Source organism: Chiloscyllium plagiosum, chromosome 25 (genome assembly GCF_004010195.1).
Source record: "Chiloscyllium plagiosum isolate BGI_BamShark_2017 chromosome 25, ASM401019v2, whole genome shotgun sequence".
In the NCBI taxonomy this organism is placed as follows: Eukaryota; Metazoa; Chordata; class Chondrichthyes; order Orectolobiformes; family Hemiscylliidae; genus Chiloscyllium; species Chiloscyllium plagiosum.
Genome location: NC_057734.1, coordinates 32138269 through 32160587, shown reverse-complemented (window position 1 = coordinate 32160587; position 22319 = coordinate 32138269). Strand labels below are relative to the sequence as shown.

At 39.8% G+C, this 22319-nt stretch overlaps 1 protein-coding gene across 3 annotated transcripts in view; it reads left to right on the top strand.

Moving 5' to 3' along the window:
• The window catches only part of rbm19 (RNA binding motif protein 19), a 243640-nt gene that overhangs the window by 155033 nt on the left and 66288 nt on the right, over positions 1–22319 (top strand). For 2 of the 3 annotated variants that reach the window (XM_043715848.1, XM_043715850.1), the window contains one exon: positions 275–356. In XM_043715848.1, the coding sequence (XP_043571783.1) occupies positions 275–336 (62 nt within the window). In that variant the 3' untranslated portion in view covers positions 337–356. Of the gene's footprint in view, positions 1–274; positions 2542–22319 lie in introns of those variants that run through there. The other variant, XM_043715849.1, reaches the window with a different exon arrangement.

The window sequence follows — 22319 nt, the reverse complement described above, 5'->3', positions numbered from 1 at the left end:
TGCAGGAGTATTCCAGTCTATTGTTAGTGCTAATGATGTAAATGATAGACAGTTCATGCTTTGCTGCTTACTGTTATATTTCTAGGCATCCTACTGTTACTACTCCCCAAATCCAATTTCCCAGCCTATTGTATGAATGGCCTATTTATTACTGCCGAACAAATTAGACTCGAAATGGAAGAAGATCAAATCTAATTATTGCATATTGATTGTCTTCAAATTCATATCTTCTATTAAATTTTCTTTATTCTTTCTCTGTGTTCATTCACAATAGATTCTCCAAAAAAGAAAAGGCAGTCAGAGATCCTGGACGAAATTATGGAAGAAAAAGACTAGATAATTTTATTTCTTTCAATGTAAGTAATTTTGTCTGCATTTTTGCTCCCTGTTGATCTTGTGCAAATAAAATTCAGGGAATTTAATATTAAGGAGATTCCTGCGTGTGTGCAGAAAGCATATCCTACAGAACTGAAAGACACGTTTAATCCTTTGAACCTTTTTAATATATTAATTGTACCATATTAAATTGGTAAATTTGACACAAAATAAATTGTATTTATTTTAATGAAGGAGATGCAGAATTTAGAAAAGCAAAAATAATCAACTTACAACTACCATGCCAGAAGCTAAAATTGTTCTCCTAAGAACTTTTGGAACTTATTTGTCATTTAACTTAGTTAAAACATTGGTCTGGTACTGGATTGAACAAGAAAGGCAACCAGTTGGGTTGAAGGATTGTACAATTAATTGTGCAAGGATTGGCATGGACATGCAAAGTAGAGTGGGTAAAATAGAGGGGGAAGGGTAAATTGAGGGGGAAAAGATACAACGCAGAAGTAAATAAATGCATGTTTTACATTGTAATTTTTAAAAGATTTCAAAAACAATTAAAAAGTGTAGGATTGACATTGTATAATATTATTGGTTAATTTTCCATGACAGAAAGGTTCCTTCGCCTTAATTACAATTAACATGTTATAAAAAATGCTTTGCCTGGAATAGCTAAGATTTAACTTTTTGTGCTGAGTTTAGTTTGTATATATTGCACAAATGCACTAACATTGTACAATAGTGAACCACTCAGCACTTTTGTGATTCTAATGACTAAAACACCCTTTGACCACAACTGTTTTCTCACATTTAACTGTGCATCTGCTCCTCACCTGAAGCTGCTGTGCCATTTGGGGGGGGGGGAGGAGAGAAAGTAACAGTTTGTGCTGTTTGATTCATCATTATTCTAACACAAAAATCTAGACAGTTGAGATAAGCCTTCAAATATGTTGCAAATAGGTTTTGAAGAGAAACCAGATGCAAATTCAGTTTCAAGAATATTTATAATTTTTTAAAGAAAATTGAAATAATGCAATATGAATGAGATTAAGTAGATCCTGAAAGAGCATACAGTAACATTTCTAGTAACATTGCTGAATATATAGCATAAAGTCAGTGTTGCATGTAACAGTGTTGATCACAGAATTATTTAATGAGAACTGAATAAAAAGTTTTACATGTGTTGTGAAATTGTGACATGTCAAAGCCAAAAACAAAAACTTTAGTTAGTAACGAACTGTCAGGCATTCCCTGAAGCAGAATAGTAAATTCCATAAAACATTGCCTGTATCGAGCTGAAATTTCATGCTCGTAACCCATGATTAATCCTGACAACATTGCCAAAGCCAACCTTGACTCAACTTGTCATATGATCATGCCAACCAATCAGAACAGTGTTAGACCACACGAGTACAATATCATGGAGTGCTGGATAAACTATCATTTGACGTCGAGACCTCCCTGTTAAAGAACACGCAAAGCCTGCAGGTATGATTAAGTTGGTGAAAAAGTTAAAAGTGTTGTTGATTGAAAGGAAGATCAAGTTTGTACAGCAAGTGGAAAACTGTTAAATGAAATGGAAAGCAGATATCACAAAGAAATGGATTGTTTGTCTATCATTCTGAAACACAAGGGAAACAACTTGGAACTATTCAATGAGCAGAGAGTCTGTCCAGCATGAGAGGGAGTTAGAGTCTCTGCCTATCCAGATAGTAAAATTCAAGGCAGTCCAAGCTGAGAATGTTTTCATCTCCATTCCAATCCTGCAGAAAAGAGCAGGGACATGGGGTTTACCTCAGCCGATTCAAGGCAAGACCCTGCATCATTTTCCACTTGGTAAGCAGTAAGAATGTGGTCACTCTGGCAGCAATGACAGATAATAGACTCCAAAACCAAAACAGTCTCATTCACGGCTTAGCAGAGTATACATTATTTTTTATAAGGTTAGGCTATTGCAAGATGTGCACAAATGAATAAAGGCATTCTCCCAGGCTTTACTCAGTTTTCACCTGGAATTTGAATCTGTTTTGTTTTGATATTTACTATGCTTCTAGATATAATGGTTACGAAGAGATACATTAATGTGGAATTTGGTTGTCCTTCACCTATCATGATGCTCTACTTAACAAGAATTTGAGTGTGGATCCCCTGGGATTCAACTCATTGTGATGTTCCTATATTTGACTAAATAAAATCAGGCTTTTCTCAGAATTTTGTGAATTTCATTATTTTCGAAAAGTTGTTTATTTGAAAATTAAGAGCTAGTTGCCTTTCTAAAAAATAAATCTGCTGTAAACAGCAAGAAATGTATATTGAGGTTAAGCACTGTGATCAAAACATAGGTTTAGTTGGAGGTTCAGACCTATTTTGTACATATTTCTTGTTACTCTGATTTCTTAAATTTTCTAAAGACGAATTCTGGAATCCATTTCAAACCTACAGCTGCTGGTAATTTAAAGATGTGTGATATTGTGTTCAACAGCAATGATCTGTTTCATGCTACTCTAATTTTGTGTTTCACGCACTTAATTGATTACATGACCTCTGCTTACTGAACTATATTTGAGAGATCTATGCACAAATGTTTCAAATGAAAATACAGTGTTTGTCTGGAATCAGAATGTATTAAGGAATTCAGTTTGCATAATGTACCCCTTTTATCCATCCAAAATGATAATAGATGCATCAGTTTACTTTGCCAGTGTTTAAATATTCTTGTTCTCACCGTTTTTCTTCATATAGAGTCATAGAGTATGGAAACTGACCCTTCAGTCCAGCCAGTCCATGCCAAATATAATCCCAAACGAAACTAGTCCCATCTCCCTCCAAACCTTTCCTGTTCATATACTTATCTAAGTGTCTTTCAAATGTTGTAACTGTGCCCATGTCCACCACTTCCTGAGGACGTTCATTCAACATGCGAACCACCCTCTGTGTAAAACATTTGTCCCTCATTTTTTAAAAATCTCTCTCCCCTCACCTTAAAAATATGCCCACTATTCTTGAAATAACCCATCCTAGGGAAGAGATACCTACTACTGACCCTGTCTATACCCCTTATCCTTTTCTAAACCTCTGTAAGATGACCTCTTAACGCCCTACGCTCCAGTGTATAACTCAAACCTTCCATACCCAGCAGCATCTGATAAATCTCTTTTGAACCTTCTCTAGCTTAATAATATCCTCCTTATAACTGGGCGACCAGAACTGGGCACAGTATTCCAAAAGAGGCTTCATCAATGTCCTGTACAATCTGAACTTGATTTCCCAACTCCTATACTCAAACGACTGAGCAATGAAGGCAAGTGTGCTAAATGCCTTTTTAACCATCCTATCTATATGTAAAGCAAACTTCAAAGAATTATGTACCTGCACTCCTAGATCCATTTGTTCTACATCACTACCCAGGGCCTTGCCATTAAATGTGCAAGTTATGCCTCTGTTTTTCGTACCAAAATGCAATACCTCATAGTTATCCAGATTGACCTCTGTCTGCTATTTTACAGCCCATTAACCCAATTGAGCAAGATCCTTTTGTAAACTTAGAAAACCTTCTTCACTTTGTCATTATTTTTTGTGTCGTCCGCAAACTTACTAACCATGTCTTCTATAATCTCATCCAAATCATTTATATAAATGACAAATAAAAGAGGTCTCAGAAATGTTACCTATGGAACACTACAGGTGACAGGCCTCCAGACTGAAAAGCGCCCTTCAAAACCGCTCTCTGTCTCCTGCCATTAAGCCAATTATGTATCCAATTGGCAAGGTCACCCTTTATCCTATGTGAGTTAACTTTACTAATTAGTCTACCATGTGAAACCTCGTCAAAGGCTTGACTAAAGTCCAAGTAAACAATGTCTACTGCTCTGCCCTCATCAATCGTTTTGGTAACTTCCTCAAAAAACTCAAACAAGTTTGTTAGACACAATTTTCCTTGCATAAAACCAAGCTGACTATCCCTAATCAATTTTTAGTTCTCTAAATGTCTATAAATCCTATCTTTTAGAATCGCCTCCAACAATTTATCCACAACTGAAGTCAGACTTACAGGTCTATAGTTCCCCAGTTTTTCCTTACAACACTTCTTATACAAAGGCACAATATTAGCCACCCTCCAGTCATAAGGCTGGAGTTTTAGATGATGCAGATATTTCTGCAAGGGCCCTCACAATTTCCTCCCTTACTCCCCATAGCATTCAAGGTTACCTTAAGAATGCTGCTATACTCTTCCTACTGATTAAGAGATTCATTTGAACCCCGTTGTCCATATCTAAAATAAGATCCTCTTTATCATTGACGAGAACCTCAACATCTTTCATCATCCATTGTTCCTTAATCTTACTAGCCTTACCGTTCACTCTAACTGGAACATAATGCCTTTGAACTCTCACCATCGCACCCTTAAAATTCTCCCACTTGTCAGATGTCCTTGTACCTACAAACAGTCTACTACAATCAACTTTTGAAAGTTCTTGTATGTGCATGTGTCTTATATTATTTACATATTTTACACTTACTTTGGTCCAATTCTCTCTTGTGGCACTTTTCAGTACAATTGCCTTCCACTATCATAGTTTGTCAGTATCCAGTGCATATTAGAATGCTTTGAGAAATTGTTTAAATTATGTATACACCTCTCAATTTTCATTGTGACCTGCAAGATTAGACAATGCAGCAAAGGTTTTCAAACTATATTTATAATTTGTATTGTATAACTAAGACCACCCATTTATATCTCTGTAGTGTCAGGCAGTTTAGTCCCTGTCTCAATTTATCTGTTGCTGACACTGTAAGTTATGCCTTTTTATGTCTTGACTTGACTATTTCAATGCACATCTACCATCAATAAACTTCAGATGATCCAAAACTGCCATGTAAATCTTCATTTGCACCTAGTCTCATTTCACCTATTAATCCTGTTCTTGCTAAGTTACTTTGGTCCCAGCCAAACAAATCTCTATTTTAAACTTCTCATCCTTGTTTTCAAATTCGTCCATGGCTTTGCCCTCACTGTCTGTAATCTCCTCCAGTCCCACAAACCTCCAAGCTATCCCTCATCCATTCAGCTTGACATTGTGTACATCCCTGTTTTTACTCACTGCACCAATTGTGATTGCTCTTTCAGTTGCCTCGGCCCTGAATTCTGGGATACCCATCCTACGCCTTCTGCCTTGTTTTCCTCCATCATGACATCCCGTAAATCCACCTCTTTTGGCATCCTTCAGAGTATTGCGTAGTGTGACAATACTGCTCTTTTAACAAGGCAAAAGTGAGGACTGCAGATGCTAGAAACATGATGAAGGACTTTTGCCCGAAATGTGGATTTTCTTGCTCCTCAGATGCTGCCTGACCGTGCTCTTTTAACAAGGTTATTCTGTCCTTTTTTTATTCGAGAAGAGTCGTAAAGGCAGAGGTTACAATATGTCTGAAAATATGTACTTGAATAGGCTTTTCAGTTTTTTTTTTAAGAAACACTTGTACAATGAAAGGGGAGTGGCCAGTTCTCCCAGTTCAGGGTTTTGTCTGGTTTGGTTTGGTTTGATTTTAGCAAGCAGTCTGTCAACGTTGCTGGTCAGGTTTTAAGCTGGGAATCTAAAGAAAACAGCTACAGTGACAAGAGGTTCCATGCTGACACTCTCTCTCTGGCATCTCTCCTGTAAGAACTTGTGTTTGATTTTACCTTTTTTGCCAAGAAGGTGTTTATGGGATGTTGCAAGAAATTGGAACTGCATCATTAAGTTGCGATAGAGGTCGCTTTGGTTTTCAGATAGGTTGTTATTCTATATTCTGTTCTCTTTTGATCTCATTTCATTTGGTAGTAAATAATTTGGTAGTAAATAAATTCTGTTTTGTTTAAAACTGAGTGGTTGGGGCCAGCTGTGTCACTCCTGGAATATCCACTCTACGCTTGCTTAAAACAACTAGAAAAGTTAGAGTCTGGGCTACCTTCTTGAAATGTTTCGATCGTATCTGGCCTGGTGCATAACAGATTGGGGGCTGTTTGCAGGATTGGTTCTATAGTTCCAGTTTGGGGTTAGGGTTTTTGGACCCAAAGGCAACAAATGGTGTGCGTTAGTATCTTTTGTTCCACATGTTGAATTTGGTATAGTAATGGCTTTTTCAGTCACCAAGACTTCTCTGTGGGTGGACGAAGTGACTTTGGAGGTTTTACAAAGGGTGAATAAGGAAAAGTTGCTGGAATTGGCAGTCAAGCTGGAGTTGGAGCTGCCTCCTTCCATGAGGAAAGGAGAGACAATTATAGCAATAGCTCAGCATTTAGGTTTGCTGGAAATACCATCAAAGTCTTTGGAGGTGGTTGAAATTCAATTAAATGAAGCAGCTTGATTTAGAGTTAAACGGTAAAGACAGGGAAAAAGAAATGAAATTGTTTGAATTACAATTAAAAACAGAGGAAAGAGAAAAATAATAAGAGGCCCCAGCAAAACAAAAAGATAAAAAGGGAGAGGAAAGGGAGAAAGAGAGTTTGAACATCATAAATTGGCACTTGGACAGGAAAATTGGTTCAAAAGGATGGAGGTAAAGGCAGAAGGTAAGCTGAGTGAAGATGAGCAAACCCATGGTAGCCAAAGGCCTGGTGGGGATCTGTTTAATATATTCAAAGATTGCCTCAATTTGATGAAAAGGATGTTGAAGCCTTTTTCATCTTATTTGAGAAAGTGGCTAAACAAATGAAATGGCTCCTGACCATGTGGTTTTGTTGAGCTTGTAGGTCGAGCTAGTGAGGTATTTGCATCACTATTAGAGGAGGTATCTGGGGCGTATGAGGAGGTGAAGAAAGCTATTTTAAGTGTATATGAGCTTCTACCAGAAGCTTACAGACAGTGTTCAGGAATCTAAGGAGGGACCCTGGTCAAATCTACATTGAGTTTGAAAGGATCAAACAAAGTAATTTTGATTGTTAGATAAGGGTTTTAAAAATAGAACAAACCTACGATCTTAGATAATTATTTTGGATGAGTTCAAAAATTCACTTCCTAAATAGTGAGAACTCGTGGAAGAGCAGATAGTTAAAACAGCAAAATTTGCAGCTGAAATGGCTGGTGATTATGAGTTGGTCCATTAGTCAAAGTTTGGCTTACAACCTTAATTTCAATCAGTGAGGGATAGAAATGGGGAAAAGAGAAATTCTCACGTGATAAGGGGAAAGTAGATCTCCGTGAAGGTCATAAGAATAACTTAGCACAGGGTAAAAGGGAAACCCTTGAAGTGGAAAGAGAAGTGAAAAAACTCTGGTGTTTTCACTGCAGTGAAGTAGGCCTCATGAAGTCAGTGTTCCTGGGGTAGGAAAAGCACTGGGAAGACAGGTTTAGGAAAACAGGATAAGTCAGTGAATTGTGTTGGAGTGGTAACAGAAAGCACAATGGAGGCTAGAAAGCTGCACCAGAATGTTCAACCTGGTTGAAGCTGGGTTAAGGAGGAAGTGCCAGATCTTCTTGATGAAAGTAATTGCGAAGGTAAAGTTTTGTCACATAGGCCAGGAGCAGCAGGTGAAGAGGTTACAATATGAAGAGGTAAAGGATCTTCTCAATCTTTGATGTTGAAAGATGAGATATGTACCTCAGAAGGACTATTGCTAGAAAGAGTGCTAGTAATGGGAATTCAGGTGAGACAAAAAGTGCTCAACCATGTAGAATGAGGCTAGAGTGCCAAGTGAAAGTGAAGAACTCATAGTAGGAGTACTAAACAAACTCTCAGCTCAAGGAACACAATTTGTCCTTGCAAACGATGTAGCTGGTTCACAGGTAGAAGTGCTGCCGACTGAAAAGCCAGTAAAAAAATCAGGCAACAGAGGTATTACAGGACACATATCCTGGGATTTTTCCTGATAGTGTGGTAACAAGGTCACAAAGTCACCAGTTGAAACAGGAAAGATCAAAGAGTACAGATAAGGTTAAAGTGGAATTATCAGAGACACTGTTTGATCAAATGCTCGATACAAACCATGACTAGATGGATGACAAAGCAGACATCTTTAGCTCAGAGAAATTAAGGTGAATTACAGCAGAAAGATGAGAAACTAAAGCAATTGTATCAAAAGGCATACATGGAAAAAAAATCCAAACGTATCCCTGAATGCTGCTATCTTAAAAATGATGCCTTAATGACGAAATGGAGACCAACGCATAATCTCACAGATGAGAAATGGGCAGCAGTTCACCAGTATTGCCAGTGGATTATAGAAAGGAAGTGTTTTAGTGGCACATGAACTATCAGTAAAAGGTCATTTAGAGGTAAGGAAAACTTGAGCTAAAATACAAAACGTCTTTACTGGCCTGGACTGCACAAAGATGTAGTTGAATTGTGCCAGACATGTCATATCTGTCAAGTAATTAGAAAACTACAGGCTGTAATAAAACCCACGACTTTAATACCTATCCCCACATTTGAGGAACCGTTTACAAGAGTCTTAATTGATTGCACCCTACCTAAAACAAAAAGTGGTAATCTCTATCTGTTAACAAGAATGGGTGTGTCTTCTAGGTTTCATAGGCCATTCCATTACGCAATATCGCAGCTAAAAGGATTGTAGAGGAGTTTCTCAAATTTTTCATGAGATGGACTACCCACAGAGATACAGTCAAAACAAAGGTCAAACTTTACATCGAAAATATTCAAGGAAGTTATGGACAGCTTAGGAATAAAATAATTCAAATCCACTGCGTACTATCCAGAATCACAGAAAATGCTAGAAAGGTGACATCAGACCTTAAAGACCATGTTAACAACCTGCAGTGAAGACTATCCGGATGATTGGGATAAAGGAATCCCATTTATAGATTTTGCCATCAGAGATGCGCCAAATTAATCAACCAAATTCAGTCCATTTGAATTAATTTTTGGGCAAGAAGTGAAAAGATCACTAAACTTGATTAAGGAGAAATTGGTAAGTCAGAATTCAGAAACCACCTATTTGGACTATTTTAGGGAATGGTTAAATTGTGGGGGAGTGGGCTAGACAGCATTGAAAAGTATCACAGCGTACAATGAAACAGGAAGTCAAAAAGAAATCAAAAATTCGCAATTTTGCGATCAGAGATAGTGTTAGTGTTACTTCCAATTCTAGGCGAACCTTTTAAAAATCAAGGTTTGGTGGACGTTATCAAGTCAAAAGGAGATTGAGTGGGGTGAGCTATTTGATAAGGACTCCAGCCAGAAAGAATCTCACAATGTGTTATGTGAATATATTCAAAAAGTATTTTGACAGGGAAGGAAAGCAAAAGAAGACTGTATTACTGGTTACAACAGAGTGAAGAACCAATTCAGAGGATTATGAATTGGACATTCCTCAAATTAAATTGGACACTGAGGAAATTGTCCAAAATTGGAATAAAGTATTAAGTTACCTTCCAGAGGAAAATTGAAATTACCTGAAAGAGTTATTGCTTTTGTATGGAGAGATATGTGGAAATAAGTTGGGAGGTATGAACCTAATTATGCATGATGTAGAGGTAGCAAATGCTGTTCTGATTAAGCAACATCCTTGTAGGCTTATCCCTCTAAAGTTGGCACAGTTTCAAAAGAAGATTTAACACATGCTCCAAGACAACATAATCAAGGTGAGTTGCAGTGACTGAAGATCACCCATAGTAATGGTGCCAAAACCAGATGGTAACCAGTAGTTATCTGTGGACTATTGCAACGTCAATGCAGCAACAAAGTCTGACTCTTATCCGATTCCATGTTTGGAAGACGATGTTGAATAGGTGGGTCAAGCAACTTATAGTTCTAAGTTGGACTTGTTCATTCAGCTTTCGTAATGCTGGATGGACTGCATCAATTTAACATCATGCCACTTGGTATGAAAAATGCGCTGGCCACATTTCAGAGACTAACCATTAAGGTCATTTCTGGATTACTCAACTGTGTAGTTAATTTTAATGACCTGGTGATTTTTAGTTACACATGGACAGAACATTTGTAACATTTACCACAATTGTTCAATCAACTTTGGGAGGCAGGCTTGGTGATAAACCTTGCTAAGAGTGAATTTGCCAAAGCCCAAGTCACTTTCATGGGCCATGTTATTTGGTTTGGACAAATGGCCCCACAGAATGCAAAACAAAGGTAGTTGGGGTGTTTCCCACACCATTGACACAAAAAACAGTATTATGGTTCCTGGGATTGAGTAGATTTTAGCAGTATGGCTGCTTCACTCTCTGAATTACTAAAGAAAGGCAAGAAGTTTCAGGGGACAGTGGAATTTCAGAAGGCATTTGACTGTCTGAAGGCTTTGTTAACTACTTCCCCAGTGTTCGCCACTCCTAATTACGCAAAGCCATTCAATGTGGCTATCGTGCAAGTGATGTGGGAGTCGGTGCTGTGTGTTCTTACAAGAAGACGATGAGAAGATAGAAAAACCTTTCGGGTGTTTCTCAAGGAAACTGTGCATTCATCAGCAGAAATATTCAACAGTTGAGAAGGAGACTTTGAGCTTGGTGTTGGTGTTACAACATTTCAACATTTGCGTTATCAGTAATGTATCTGAGACGGTCATATATACTGATCATAACCCATTGAAGTTTGTGGAGAAATTTGAAGACAAGGATTCCAGACTGTTTAGATGGAGCTTGTTACAGCCACTCAATTTGAAAATTGTGCATATGGCAGGACGAGAAAATGTGATTGCCGACGCATTGTTGAGACTTGGATGAGAAACGGTGACGTTCATTAGCAGGAGTAAACTGACTGAAATAGATCGTAGTAGTGCATGTTTGCATGGTTATAGACAATGTAATGTTTGTGTGTTGTAGTGCTGTAAGAATGTAAGATTAAGGGTTTTAAAATGAAGCGATCTTTTGATGTTGTTAGTTCGATTTTTAAGGGGGAAGGTTTGACGATGCTGTTCCTTTAAAAACGTTATTCTGCCCTTGTTTTTTTTCACGAGGTGTCATAAAGGCAGAGGCTCCAGCATGTCTGGAGATATTTATTTGAAAAGGCTTTTAAGTTTTTTTTAAAGCACTTGTACAATCAAAGGGGAGTGGCCAGTTCTCCCAATTTAGGGTTTTTTTCTGATTTTATTTGGTTGGGTTTTAGCAAGCAGTCAGTTCAAAGCTGCTGGTCAGATTTTGAGCTGGGAATCCAAAGAAACAGCTACAGTGGAAAGAAGTTTCATGCTGATTCTTTCTCTGGTAACTCTCATGTAAGAACCTGTGTTTGATTTTATCTTTTCTTGCCAAGTGGATGTTTATGGAATGATGCAAGAAATTGGAATAGCATCATTAAGTTCCAAGAGAGTTGCTTAGGTTTTGTTTGAAACGGAGTAATTTTGAGGGGGTCTGGCCTGGTCCATAACAATAATATGACTATTTTGATTAATAGTGCTCTTGTAAAATACTTTACTACCTTTTAATGATGTTCAGGGTACTACAAAATTGTTAGGATAGAGGAAGTAACAGCAAAAATAAAACAAAGTTGTTGAGTTCACAGATCTAAATGCACAAACGGAATTTCAAAGGCAGTGCAGCACATCCATTGAAAAGTAAAATAATTTTTAATGGGCAGACCAAAAAGCACTTTTGCTAATATTTAATGAGGAAGATTTTTATGTCAAAGCTTTTATTGAAAGTATCCCTCACATCAGAGAAGCAAATCTAGAAAACATTAAAGTTGTTTTTAAATTAACTATTTTTCACTATCTTTATATCAGAAATATCTTGCATCTTGAAATGTCCAAGTTCATTTTGATGGGAGATGCAACTTTGGGCAGGCTTAAAAGTACACCCAGCTAGCCCACAAAGAACACATTCCCAATAGGAAACTTCCTAATAAATATAATTTGAACAAGGTGATTCGCGACAGACTTTTCTCCTTCTTTAAGTTTAATGTTAACTTTATACCTCTGTTTCACAACTCCTACTTTTTATATTCACAAAAGCATAGAAACTAGGAGCAGGAGTGTACCATTTGGCTCTTTGACCCTCTTCCACCAGAAAGTATAATCATGACTGATTCTCCATCTCAAAGCCATGTTGCTATTTTCTCTCCATGTTCCCTGATGCCTTTAATGTCTAAAACTTTATCCATCTCTTTCTTGAATACACCCTGTGTCCTGGTCTCCACAGCTGCCTTTGGTAGCAAATTTCACAGGTTGACCACTTCTTGACTAATAAATATTTCTTCATCTCATTTATAAATGGTCTACACTGTATCCTGAAACTGAGATTCATAGTTCTAGACTCCCAAACTAGGGGAAACATCCTCCCTGTATAGAGTTTGTGTCACTCTGTTAGAATTCTGTATCTTTTAATCAGATCCCTTCCCCCCCCCCCCCCCACCAATTCTTATAAACTCTGGTGAATACAAGCCCAGTTGATCTAATCTTTTCTTACAACCATCCTAACATCCTTGATATCAGCCGACCTTTGCAGCTGTCCCTCTATGTCGAGTATATCCCTTTTTGGGTAGAGAAGAAAACTGTATGCAATACTCCAGGCTTGGTCTTACCAAGACCCTGTATCAGTGCCTAAGACATCCCTACTTTTGTACTCAAATCCTCTTGTAATGAAGGCCATTGCACCATTTGCCTTCTACATCTGCTTCTCTACTTGTGTTTTTCCTTCCTGTTTTTACACCAAAATGTATATCAATGTTATACTACATCTGCCACATGTTTGCGCACACTCAATTTGTCTAAATTGCTCTGAAGCCTCATTACATTCCCCTCAAAACTTAGAATCTCACCTCTCAACTCAAACTGTCTTGTGACAAAGGATACAATTCTTGACTTGACCCCTAAATCGCTCTAATTCTCCATCATTCCTTACCTTAGATTGCTGAGATTAAACTATATTGTGCTTTCTCTGTCTTAGATTCAAAATGAATGTTCTTGCACTTGCCCCACAAAACTCTACTTGTCACACTTCTGCATACTCACTTAATCCATCAGGGTCACTTTGGAGCATTTTGCTTTTATCTGTACTGTTTCTGTACCACTCAGTATTATTGGAAAACTTTGATGTTTGATTCTCTGTTCCTTCACATAATCCATCAAAAACTGAAAAGTTTCATATGCCAAAAATGCAAGTACACATCCTCGAATTCTTCTTGCCCAACCCTACCCATTATTCGTAATATTTAATTGTCTCCTGCCAGTTCCCTTTCTTTTGTTTTTGCTGATAACTTTGTATGTGCACTCTTAAGAATGTGTTCTGTAAGAACAGATGAATAACATCTATAACAAATTCCTTGTCTACCACATTAATGACTTCAAAATGTTAGGATAATTGAACATGATTTACCATTTACAAATCCCTTCCAACTTTCTCTGATCAACTCATCTTTGTCTAAGTGCTCAATCACACTGGCCTTATTGACAAATTATTATGATTTCCCACGACAGACATTAGACCAAATGGTCTATAAGTTATTGATTTCTGTCCCTCACCTTTTTATGGATAATGGAGTTGTATTGGCAATGTTTCATTCCAGGAGTACAATTTCTGAATCAAGAAAATAATCAGGCAGAATCCGTATGCTTTTGTGGAAGGGAAATTAGCTCGAACTAATTGAAGTCTTGGAGGAAATAATGTGCTGTGGATAAAGGGAAACCAGTGTAGTCTACTTAGATTTCCAGAAGGAATTTAATAAGAAGTCTCATCAAAGGGTATTGTGGAAAGTAAAAGTTCATAGTATAAAGGGTAACATTGACATGAATAGGAAACTGGCTAACAAGAAACAGTGAGAAGACATAAATGAGTAATTTTCTGGATGGCTAGATATAGTGAATGGTATGCCACAGAGGTCAGTGCTGGCGCCTCAATCTTGTACAATTTATAAGAATGATTTGGATGAAGAAACTGAAAATATGGTTGCTAAAGTTGGGAAGTAAGTTGTGAAGAGGGCATGAAGCTAAAAAAGGGTATAGATAGTTTGGGTGATGTGGCAAATAGTGTATACTGGGAGAAAGCAGTTAAATTGTCTAATTTGGCAGGGAGGTTTCAAAACAAAAGCGTATTTATCTAAATGGTGAGAGATAGCAGACATCTGAAATGCAGAAGGATCTGGGTGTCTTGGTGCATGAATTGCAAACATATAATATAAAGATAGAAGTAGTAATCGAAAAAGCTAATAAAATTTTGCAAGGGGAATTGAAAATGAAATAGGAAGGTTATGCTTCAGTTATACAGGGCACTGCTGAGCTACTTCTACTTTTTCCTGTCACTGCCCAGATCTCGAAAAGCTAAATAGTGTAATGCTGGTAGTCTGAAGTAAATGTAGAACTGAGAAACATCACGTTGGTCTAGAAACATTTTTTTTCTCTATGGCTGCTGCCAGAATTACTGAGTTTCTATTCTTTTCTGTTTCTTGTTTACTTATACTTTTCAACTACACTGAACATTACTGTGCAGTACAGGCCCTTCGACCGTCGATGTTGTGCCAACCTGTGGAACCAATCTGAAGCCCATGTAACCTACACTATTCCATTCTTGTCTATATGCCTATCCAATGACCATTTAAATGCCCTTAAAGTTGGCTAGTCTACTACTGTTTATTGGCAGTATGTTCCATGTCCCTACTACTCTCTGAGTAAAGAAACTACCTCTGACATCTGTCCTATATCTATCTCACCTCAATTTAAAACTATGTCCCCTTGTGCTAGCCATCACCGTGCAAGGAAAAAGGCTCTCCCTGTCCAACCTATCTAACACTCTGAATACCTTATGTCTCAATTAAGTTATCTCTCAACGTTCCTCTCTCTAATGAAAGCAGCCTCAAGTCCCTCAGTCTTTCCTCATATGCCTAAATGCCATACCAGGCAACTTCCCAGTAAATCTCCTCTGCACACTTTCCAAAACTTCCACATCCTTCCTATAATGCGGTGACCAGAACTGTACGCAATGCACCAAATGTGGCCGCACCAGAGTTTTGTACAGCTGCAGCATGGTCTCATGGTTCTGAAACTCAATCCCTCTACCAATAAAAGCTAACACACTGTATGCCTTCTTAACAACCCTATCAACCTGGATGGCAACTTTCAAGGATCTACGTACTTAGATACCGAGATCTCTCTGCTCATCTACACTACCAAGAATCTTACAATTAGCCCAGTATTCTGCATTCCTGTTACTCCTTCCAAAGTGAATCACCTCTCACTTTTCTGCATTAAACCCCATTTGCCATCTCTCAGCTCAGCTCTGCAGCTTATGTCTCTCTGTAACCTACAACATCCTTCGTCATTATCCACAAGTCCACCAATCTTAGTGTTATCTGCAAATTTACTAACCTATCCTGTGCCATCATCCAGGTCATTTATAAAAATGACAACAACAATGGACCCAAAACAGATCCTTGTGGTATACCACTAGTGATTGAACTTCAGGATGAATATTTCCCATTAGCCACCACCTTTTATCTTTCAGCTAGCCAATTTCTGATCCAACCCGCTTAATCACCCTCAATCCCATGTTTTGTGCAATAGCCTGCCATGGAGAACCTTATCAAACTCCTTACTGAGATCCATATACACCACATCAACTGCTTTCCCCTCATCCACCTATTTGGTCTCCTTCTCAAAGAACTCAAGGTTAGTGAGGCATGACCTACCCTTCACAAACCATGTTGACTATCCCTAGTCAACTTGTTCCTTTCTAGATGGTTATAAATCTTATCTCTTATAACCTTTTCCAACACATTACCCACAACTGCAGTAAGGCTCACATTTCCAGGGTTGTCTCTCCTCCCTTGCTATTCTCCAGTCTTCTGGCACTATTTCTGTAGACAATGATGACATAAAGATCAAAACCAAAGGCTCGGTAATCTCCTCCCTGGCTTCCCAGAGAATCAGAGTATAAATCCCATCAGGCCCAGGGGACTTAGCTACTTTTACACTTTCCAGAATTGCTAACACCTCTTTATGCACTTCAATCCCATCTAGTCTAGTAGCCTGTATCTCCGTGTTCTCCTCAATCACGTTGTCTTTTTCTAGTGTGAATACTGACGAGCGCTTCCCCTATCTCCTCTGACTCCACGCACAACTTCCCACTACTACCCTTGATTGGCCCTAATCTTACTCTAATCATTCTTTTATTCCTGATATACCTATAGAAAGCCTTAGGGTTTTCCTTGATTCTATCCACCAAAGACTTCTCATGTCCCCTTCTGGCTCTTCTTAGCTCTCTCTTCCCTGGCTAACTTGTAACTCTGAAACACTCTAACTGAGCCATCACATCTTGTCCTACGATAAGCCTTCTTCTTCGTCTTGACAAGAGATTCAACTTCCTTAGTAAACTATGGCTCCCATGCTCAACAACCTCCTCCCTGCCTGACTGGTACATACTTATCAAGAACCCACAATAGCTGGTCCTTTAATCAGCTCCACATTTCAATTGTGCCCATACCCTGCAGTTTCCTTCCCCATCCTATGCATCCTAAATCTTGCCTGATCACCTTTTCTGCAGTTATAACTCTTGCCCTGCAGTATATACCTATCTTCTTCTGTCACTACAGTAAACATAACCAAATTGTGGTTGCTATCACCAAAGTGCTCACCTACTTTCAAATCTAACACCTGGCTGAGTCAATTACCCAGTACCCAGTGGCCTTTCCCCTTGTTGGCTGTGAATATACTGTGTCAGAAAATCCTCCTGCACACATTGGACAAAAACTGACCCATCTAAAGTACTTGAACTACAGTATTTCGAGTCAACATTTGGAAAGTTGAAGTCCCCCACAACTATCCTGTCACACCCGCTCCTATTGAGGATCATCTTTGCAATCCTATCCTCCACGTCTTTGGAACTGTTTGGAGGCCTTTAGAAAACTCCCAACAGGATAACCTCTCCTTTCCTGTTTCTAATCTCAGCCCAAACTACCTCAGTAGATGAGTCCTTAAATATCCTTTCTGCAACTGTAATACTGTCCTTGACTAACACCACCCCCTCTTTTACCATTTTCTCTGTTCTTACTAAATCCCGGAACCTGCAATAACCATTCCTGCTCTTGCCCTACCCATGTCTCTGAAATGGCCACAATATTGAAATCCCAGGTACTAACCCATGCTGCAAGTTCACCCACCTTATTTCAGATGCTCCTGGCGTTGAGGTGGACACACTTCAAACCAACTTATTGCTTGCCGGTGCCTTCTTATGATATTGAAATCTTAGTTCTGACTTCACTACTCAACCTCCCGTATACTTGAACTACAATTTTGGTTCCCATGCCCCTGCTTAAATAGTTCAAATCCACCTGAAGAGCAATAGCAAATCTCCCCCCAAGGACATTGGTACCCCACTGGTTCAGGTGAAGACCATCCTGCTTGTAGAGGTACCACCTACCCCAGAAGAGCCCCAATTATCCAAAAATCCAAAACAGTCCCTCCTGCACCATCCCTCTAGCCATGTGTTCAACTCCTCTCTCTCCCTTTTCCTCACCTCGCTAGCACGGGCAACAAACCAAAGATAACAACTCTGTTTGTTCTAGCTCAAGCTTCCACCCTAGCTCCCTGAATTTCTGTCTTAAATTCCCAGCACTCTTCCTTCCTATTTGGACTATGACGGGCTGCTCCCCCTCGCCCTCAAGGATACACTCAGTTGACATTTTCTCAAAGCTGCTCAACTTCAGAGTCTTCACAGTCATGGATATAAAGCAGAATATGAAAAGATGAATGTCATTACCCTTGACATGCATATTGACCAGGCTGGAGGTAGTAATGTCCAAGATAAGTAACAGACTGATGAACAACAGCAACCTGATCAACGTCAGTCAATTATGACTCTCCCATTCCTGCATCCTCCATTCACTCCTCTATACTGGTGAAACCTGAACTTTTATAGATGCGCCATCGAGAGCATCCTGTCTGGATGTATCACTACCTGGTAGGGCAACTGTACTAGTCAAGATTGGAGACGATTACAGAGAGTGGTGAACTCGGCCCAGACAATCACAAAGGTCAACGTCCCATCTATAGAATCCATCTACCAGGCCCGCTGTCAAGGAAAGGCCGCCAGCGTTCTCAAAGATCCACCCCACTGTGGCAATGTTTTTCATACAGAAGAAGGTACAGAAGCCTGTACACACGTACCAGCTGGTTTCGTAACAGTTTTTACCCTACTGTTGGTAGAATACCAAATAAACTCTCAAACTCTTAGCATTTGCCTATACCTGTTTTTTTGTTTTTGCCGCTGTTTGCCTATTATTTACTTATCTATGCTACTTAACTATGTGACCTGCCTGTATTGCTCGCAAGACAAAGCTTTTCACTGTGTCTCTATACACATGACAATAAATTCAATTCAATTCATTTCAAGATAGGCAAAAGCAGGAGGGAATGAACACTTTCCACCTTCAGTGACCAGATGTATCCTTGACATCTCCTGGTAGGACAATATCACTAAATTAGAGGTCCTGGAGCATGCTTAATTACATCGAATAAACTTCTAAAGCTAAGTTGTCTCTGCTAGCTAGTTGTGTGGTTGACAGCAATGTCCCCAAATAAACTCTGCAGTGAACTGGTTATTACCTGTTGGGCACCCATATCTTCCCTACAATAGCACGTGTAAGTCAGAAACAAAGGTGGCAAATGTTGCAGATAGTCACTGACAGCCATGGCCTCTAATGACTGACTGAAGAGGCTTTGAAAGGTGCAAGTTGAAATGGAAAGCCCTAGCTGGCTGAGAAGAGAGGTCAGAGACAACAGAGATCAGCAAATGCAGCAGAAACTGCCAAGTCATACTGTTCCTGAGGCAGACCGGAAGCTGGTTAACACAGAGTTGACTACCAATTCACAAACTGTCATCCTCTCGCAGAAAAGAGTTACTTAAAACTTGGTACATCTCAAATTTCATTCCAGCACTTATGTAAGGCAGCAATGAGAAACAGTGGGTAGGATTTTATGGTGTCTGATGGATATGGAGTAAGGTAGAAGGGGCTGTAGAATTACATAGAAGTACTTTTTCAGACTCCTGAATCTAGAAACTCTGAACTACATTATGGCAGAAGTTAGGAGGCTGGAATACTGCATGGAAATGGCAGGAAGGCAATTGAGCTTCTATTAGAGATACTTGTGTTTCATTTGCAAGTCTTCGAAATGGGAGCAGTGGCCAGCAAACTCTCAAACATTAATTGCTAGACCTGCAAGAGGGAAAGCTCAGAGGAGCACAGTGACAGGACTACAGGCCCCAGACAAAGGCCTCAGAATCGCTAAGAGAAGCAATCAGTGCAGGTAATTGAACAAGACAAAAGATTCAAGTACCCATCCTGATCCCTGAGTAGAAGAGAAGTACAGATAAGTGCCAGTGGGTCCATTATTGACATTGTAGCCTGTGGCACTAAAATTTGCCAGAGTATTGAATTTCTATGTATTTGACTCCATCTAGATATTCACGGGGTCCTGTGTTAGTTATCCAAATCAGTCAAACACCATTGCATTATAAAGGTCACCCATTGTTTATTCAGAATGCTGGTGAGTTTGTGTGCTGTCAACAGTTATCTCTTGGCTTCAGGGCCATTGCAAACTACACGACTGTACAGTGTGCCCATGTACTTGGGGGCAAAGTACTAGATTGGATTGAAAATTGGTTGGCTGATAGGAAACAAAGGGTAGTGATAAACGGCTCCATTTCGGAATGGCAGGCAGTGACCAGTGGGGTACCGCAGGGATCCGTGCTGGGACCGCAGCTTTTTACAATATATGTTAATGATATAGAAGATGGTATCAGCAATAACATTAGCAAATTTGCTGATGATACAAAGCTGGGTGGCAGGGTGAAATGTGATGAGGATGTTAGGAGATTACAAGTTAGGTGAGTGGTAAAAACAATGACTGCAGATGCTGGAAACCAGATTCTGGATCAATGGTGCTGGAAGAGCACAGCAGTTCAGGCAGCATCCGAGGAGCTTCAGCAATATCGACGTTTCGGGCGCTTTTGCCCGAAACGTCGATATTGCTGAAGCTCCTCGGATGCTGCCTGAACTGCTGTGCTCTTCCAGCACCATTGATCCAGAAGTTAGGTGAGTGGTCAGATGCATGGCAGATGCAGTTTAATGTGGATAAATGTATGGTTATCCACTTTGGTGGCAAGAACAGGAAGGCAGATTACTACCTCAATGGAATCAATTTATGTAAAGGGGCAGTACAGAGAGATCTGGGTGTTTTTGTACACCAGTCAATGAAGGCAAGCATGCAGGTACAGCAGGTAGTGAAGAAGGCTGATAGCATGCTGGCCTTCATAAGAGGAATTGAGTATAGAAGCAAAGAGGTGCTTCTGCAGCTGTACAGGGCCCTGGTGAGACCACACCTGGAATACTGTGTGCAGTTCTGGTCTCCAAATTTGAGGAAAGGCATTCTGACTATTGAGGCAGTGCAGCGTAGGTTCACAAGGTCAATTCCTGGAATGGTGGGATTACCTTACACTGAAAGACTGGAGCGACTGGGCATGTATACCCTTGAGTTTAGAAGACTGAGAGGGGATGTGTTTGAGACATATAAGACTATTAAAGGATTGGACACTCTGGAGGCAGGAAACATGTTTCCGCTGATGGGTGAGTGCCGAACCAGAGGACTTAGCTTAAAAATACGGGGTAGACCATTTAGGACAGAGATGAGGAGAAACTTCTTCACCCAGAGAGTGGTGGCTGTGTGGAATGCTCTGCCCCAGAGGGCAGTGGAGGCCCAGTCTCTGGATTCATTTCAGAAAGAGTTGGATGGAGCTCTCAAGGATTGTGGAATCAAGGGTTATGGAGATAAGGCAGGAACAAGATACTGATTAAGGATGACCAGTCATGATCATATTGAATGGTGGTGCAGGCTGAAAGGGCAGAATGGCCTACTCCTGCACCTATTGTCTATTGTCTAAATTCTGTTTGCCTGTGCGCACTGATGGCATATGTATGTTTTAGCATTCTCAAGTGCCGCAATTGGTCCAGCCCCAGGCATGATTCTAGGGGTCTACCCTTGGGGACAAAGGGTATTCACTCAACATGGCTATTGATGCCAGTGAGAATCTTCCACTTCCAGCTGAGGTGTGAGTGGTGCAGTGATTTCCATGGGTTGATGTAGGCCATAGTTGAGGAGGAAGGTCCATACATTTTCCCAACCTCAATGATGAGTGAGCCCAGCATGTCAGTGCAAAAGGTACTGTAAAGTCTATGGACCTTAAAAACAGTCCCCTGTAGTACAAAAGACTTACCTTCAGAACTAGCTGCAAATTTAGCCAAGCTGTTCCCAGAACAGTTAGAACATGGGGCTATTCTATCCATAAAAAGCAGAACAAATCCAACCTGGTCAATTACTGCCAAACTTGATTGGCATCCCACCTAATACTTCTAGCATTTCACACTCTCCACCACTGATACACACCAGCAGGATTATATGTCACCTACAAGATGCACTGCAACGACTCACTAACCACTCGTTCGGCAGCACCTTCATAACCTATGACTTCTGTAACCTAGATGAACAAGAGCCACAAATACCTGGGAACGCCATCACCTGCAAGTTGCTCTCCAAGCCCCACACCTTACTTTGATGGAACCATATCACCACTGTCACTGGGTCAAAGTCATAAAACTCCATTTCTAACAGCACTCTGGTTGTACCTACACCACATGGATTGTAGCCATTGAAGAAGTTCTCAAGTGCAGTTGAGACTGGCATTAAATGCTGGCCTAACTAGTGACAACCACATTGTACAGATGAATAAGAAAAAGGTGTTCAACCTAGAGAAGATGTGACTCCGCTTAGACCATTTAGTGGAGTAATTCAGTACAATTCAAAACCAATCTCTTGGATTATTGTTGTTTGCTGAACTGAACTGACCTAACATGGCAAAGGGGGAGGAGTTTGAGGAGACTTGCACCTCTTCTGACAAGAAAGATATGGAAGAAGGAGGAGAGCAGGTGAGACAGCGGCATAAGGTACCAGCACAGAACTAAGCCTTGGAGAAACTCTCGGGTAGATTGGATCAGCTTTATTTTACCTGTTTTTCAGCTCATCTGAAGTATTTGAGCTGTCTGCCACGTGAGATCAC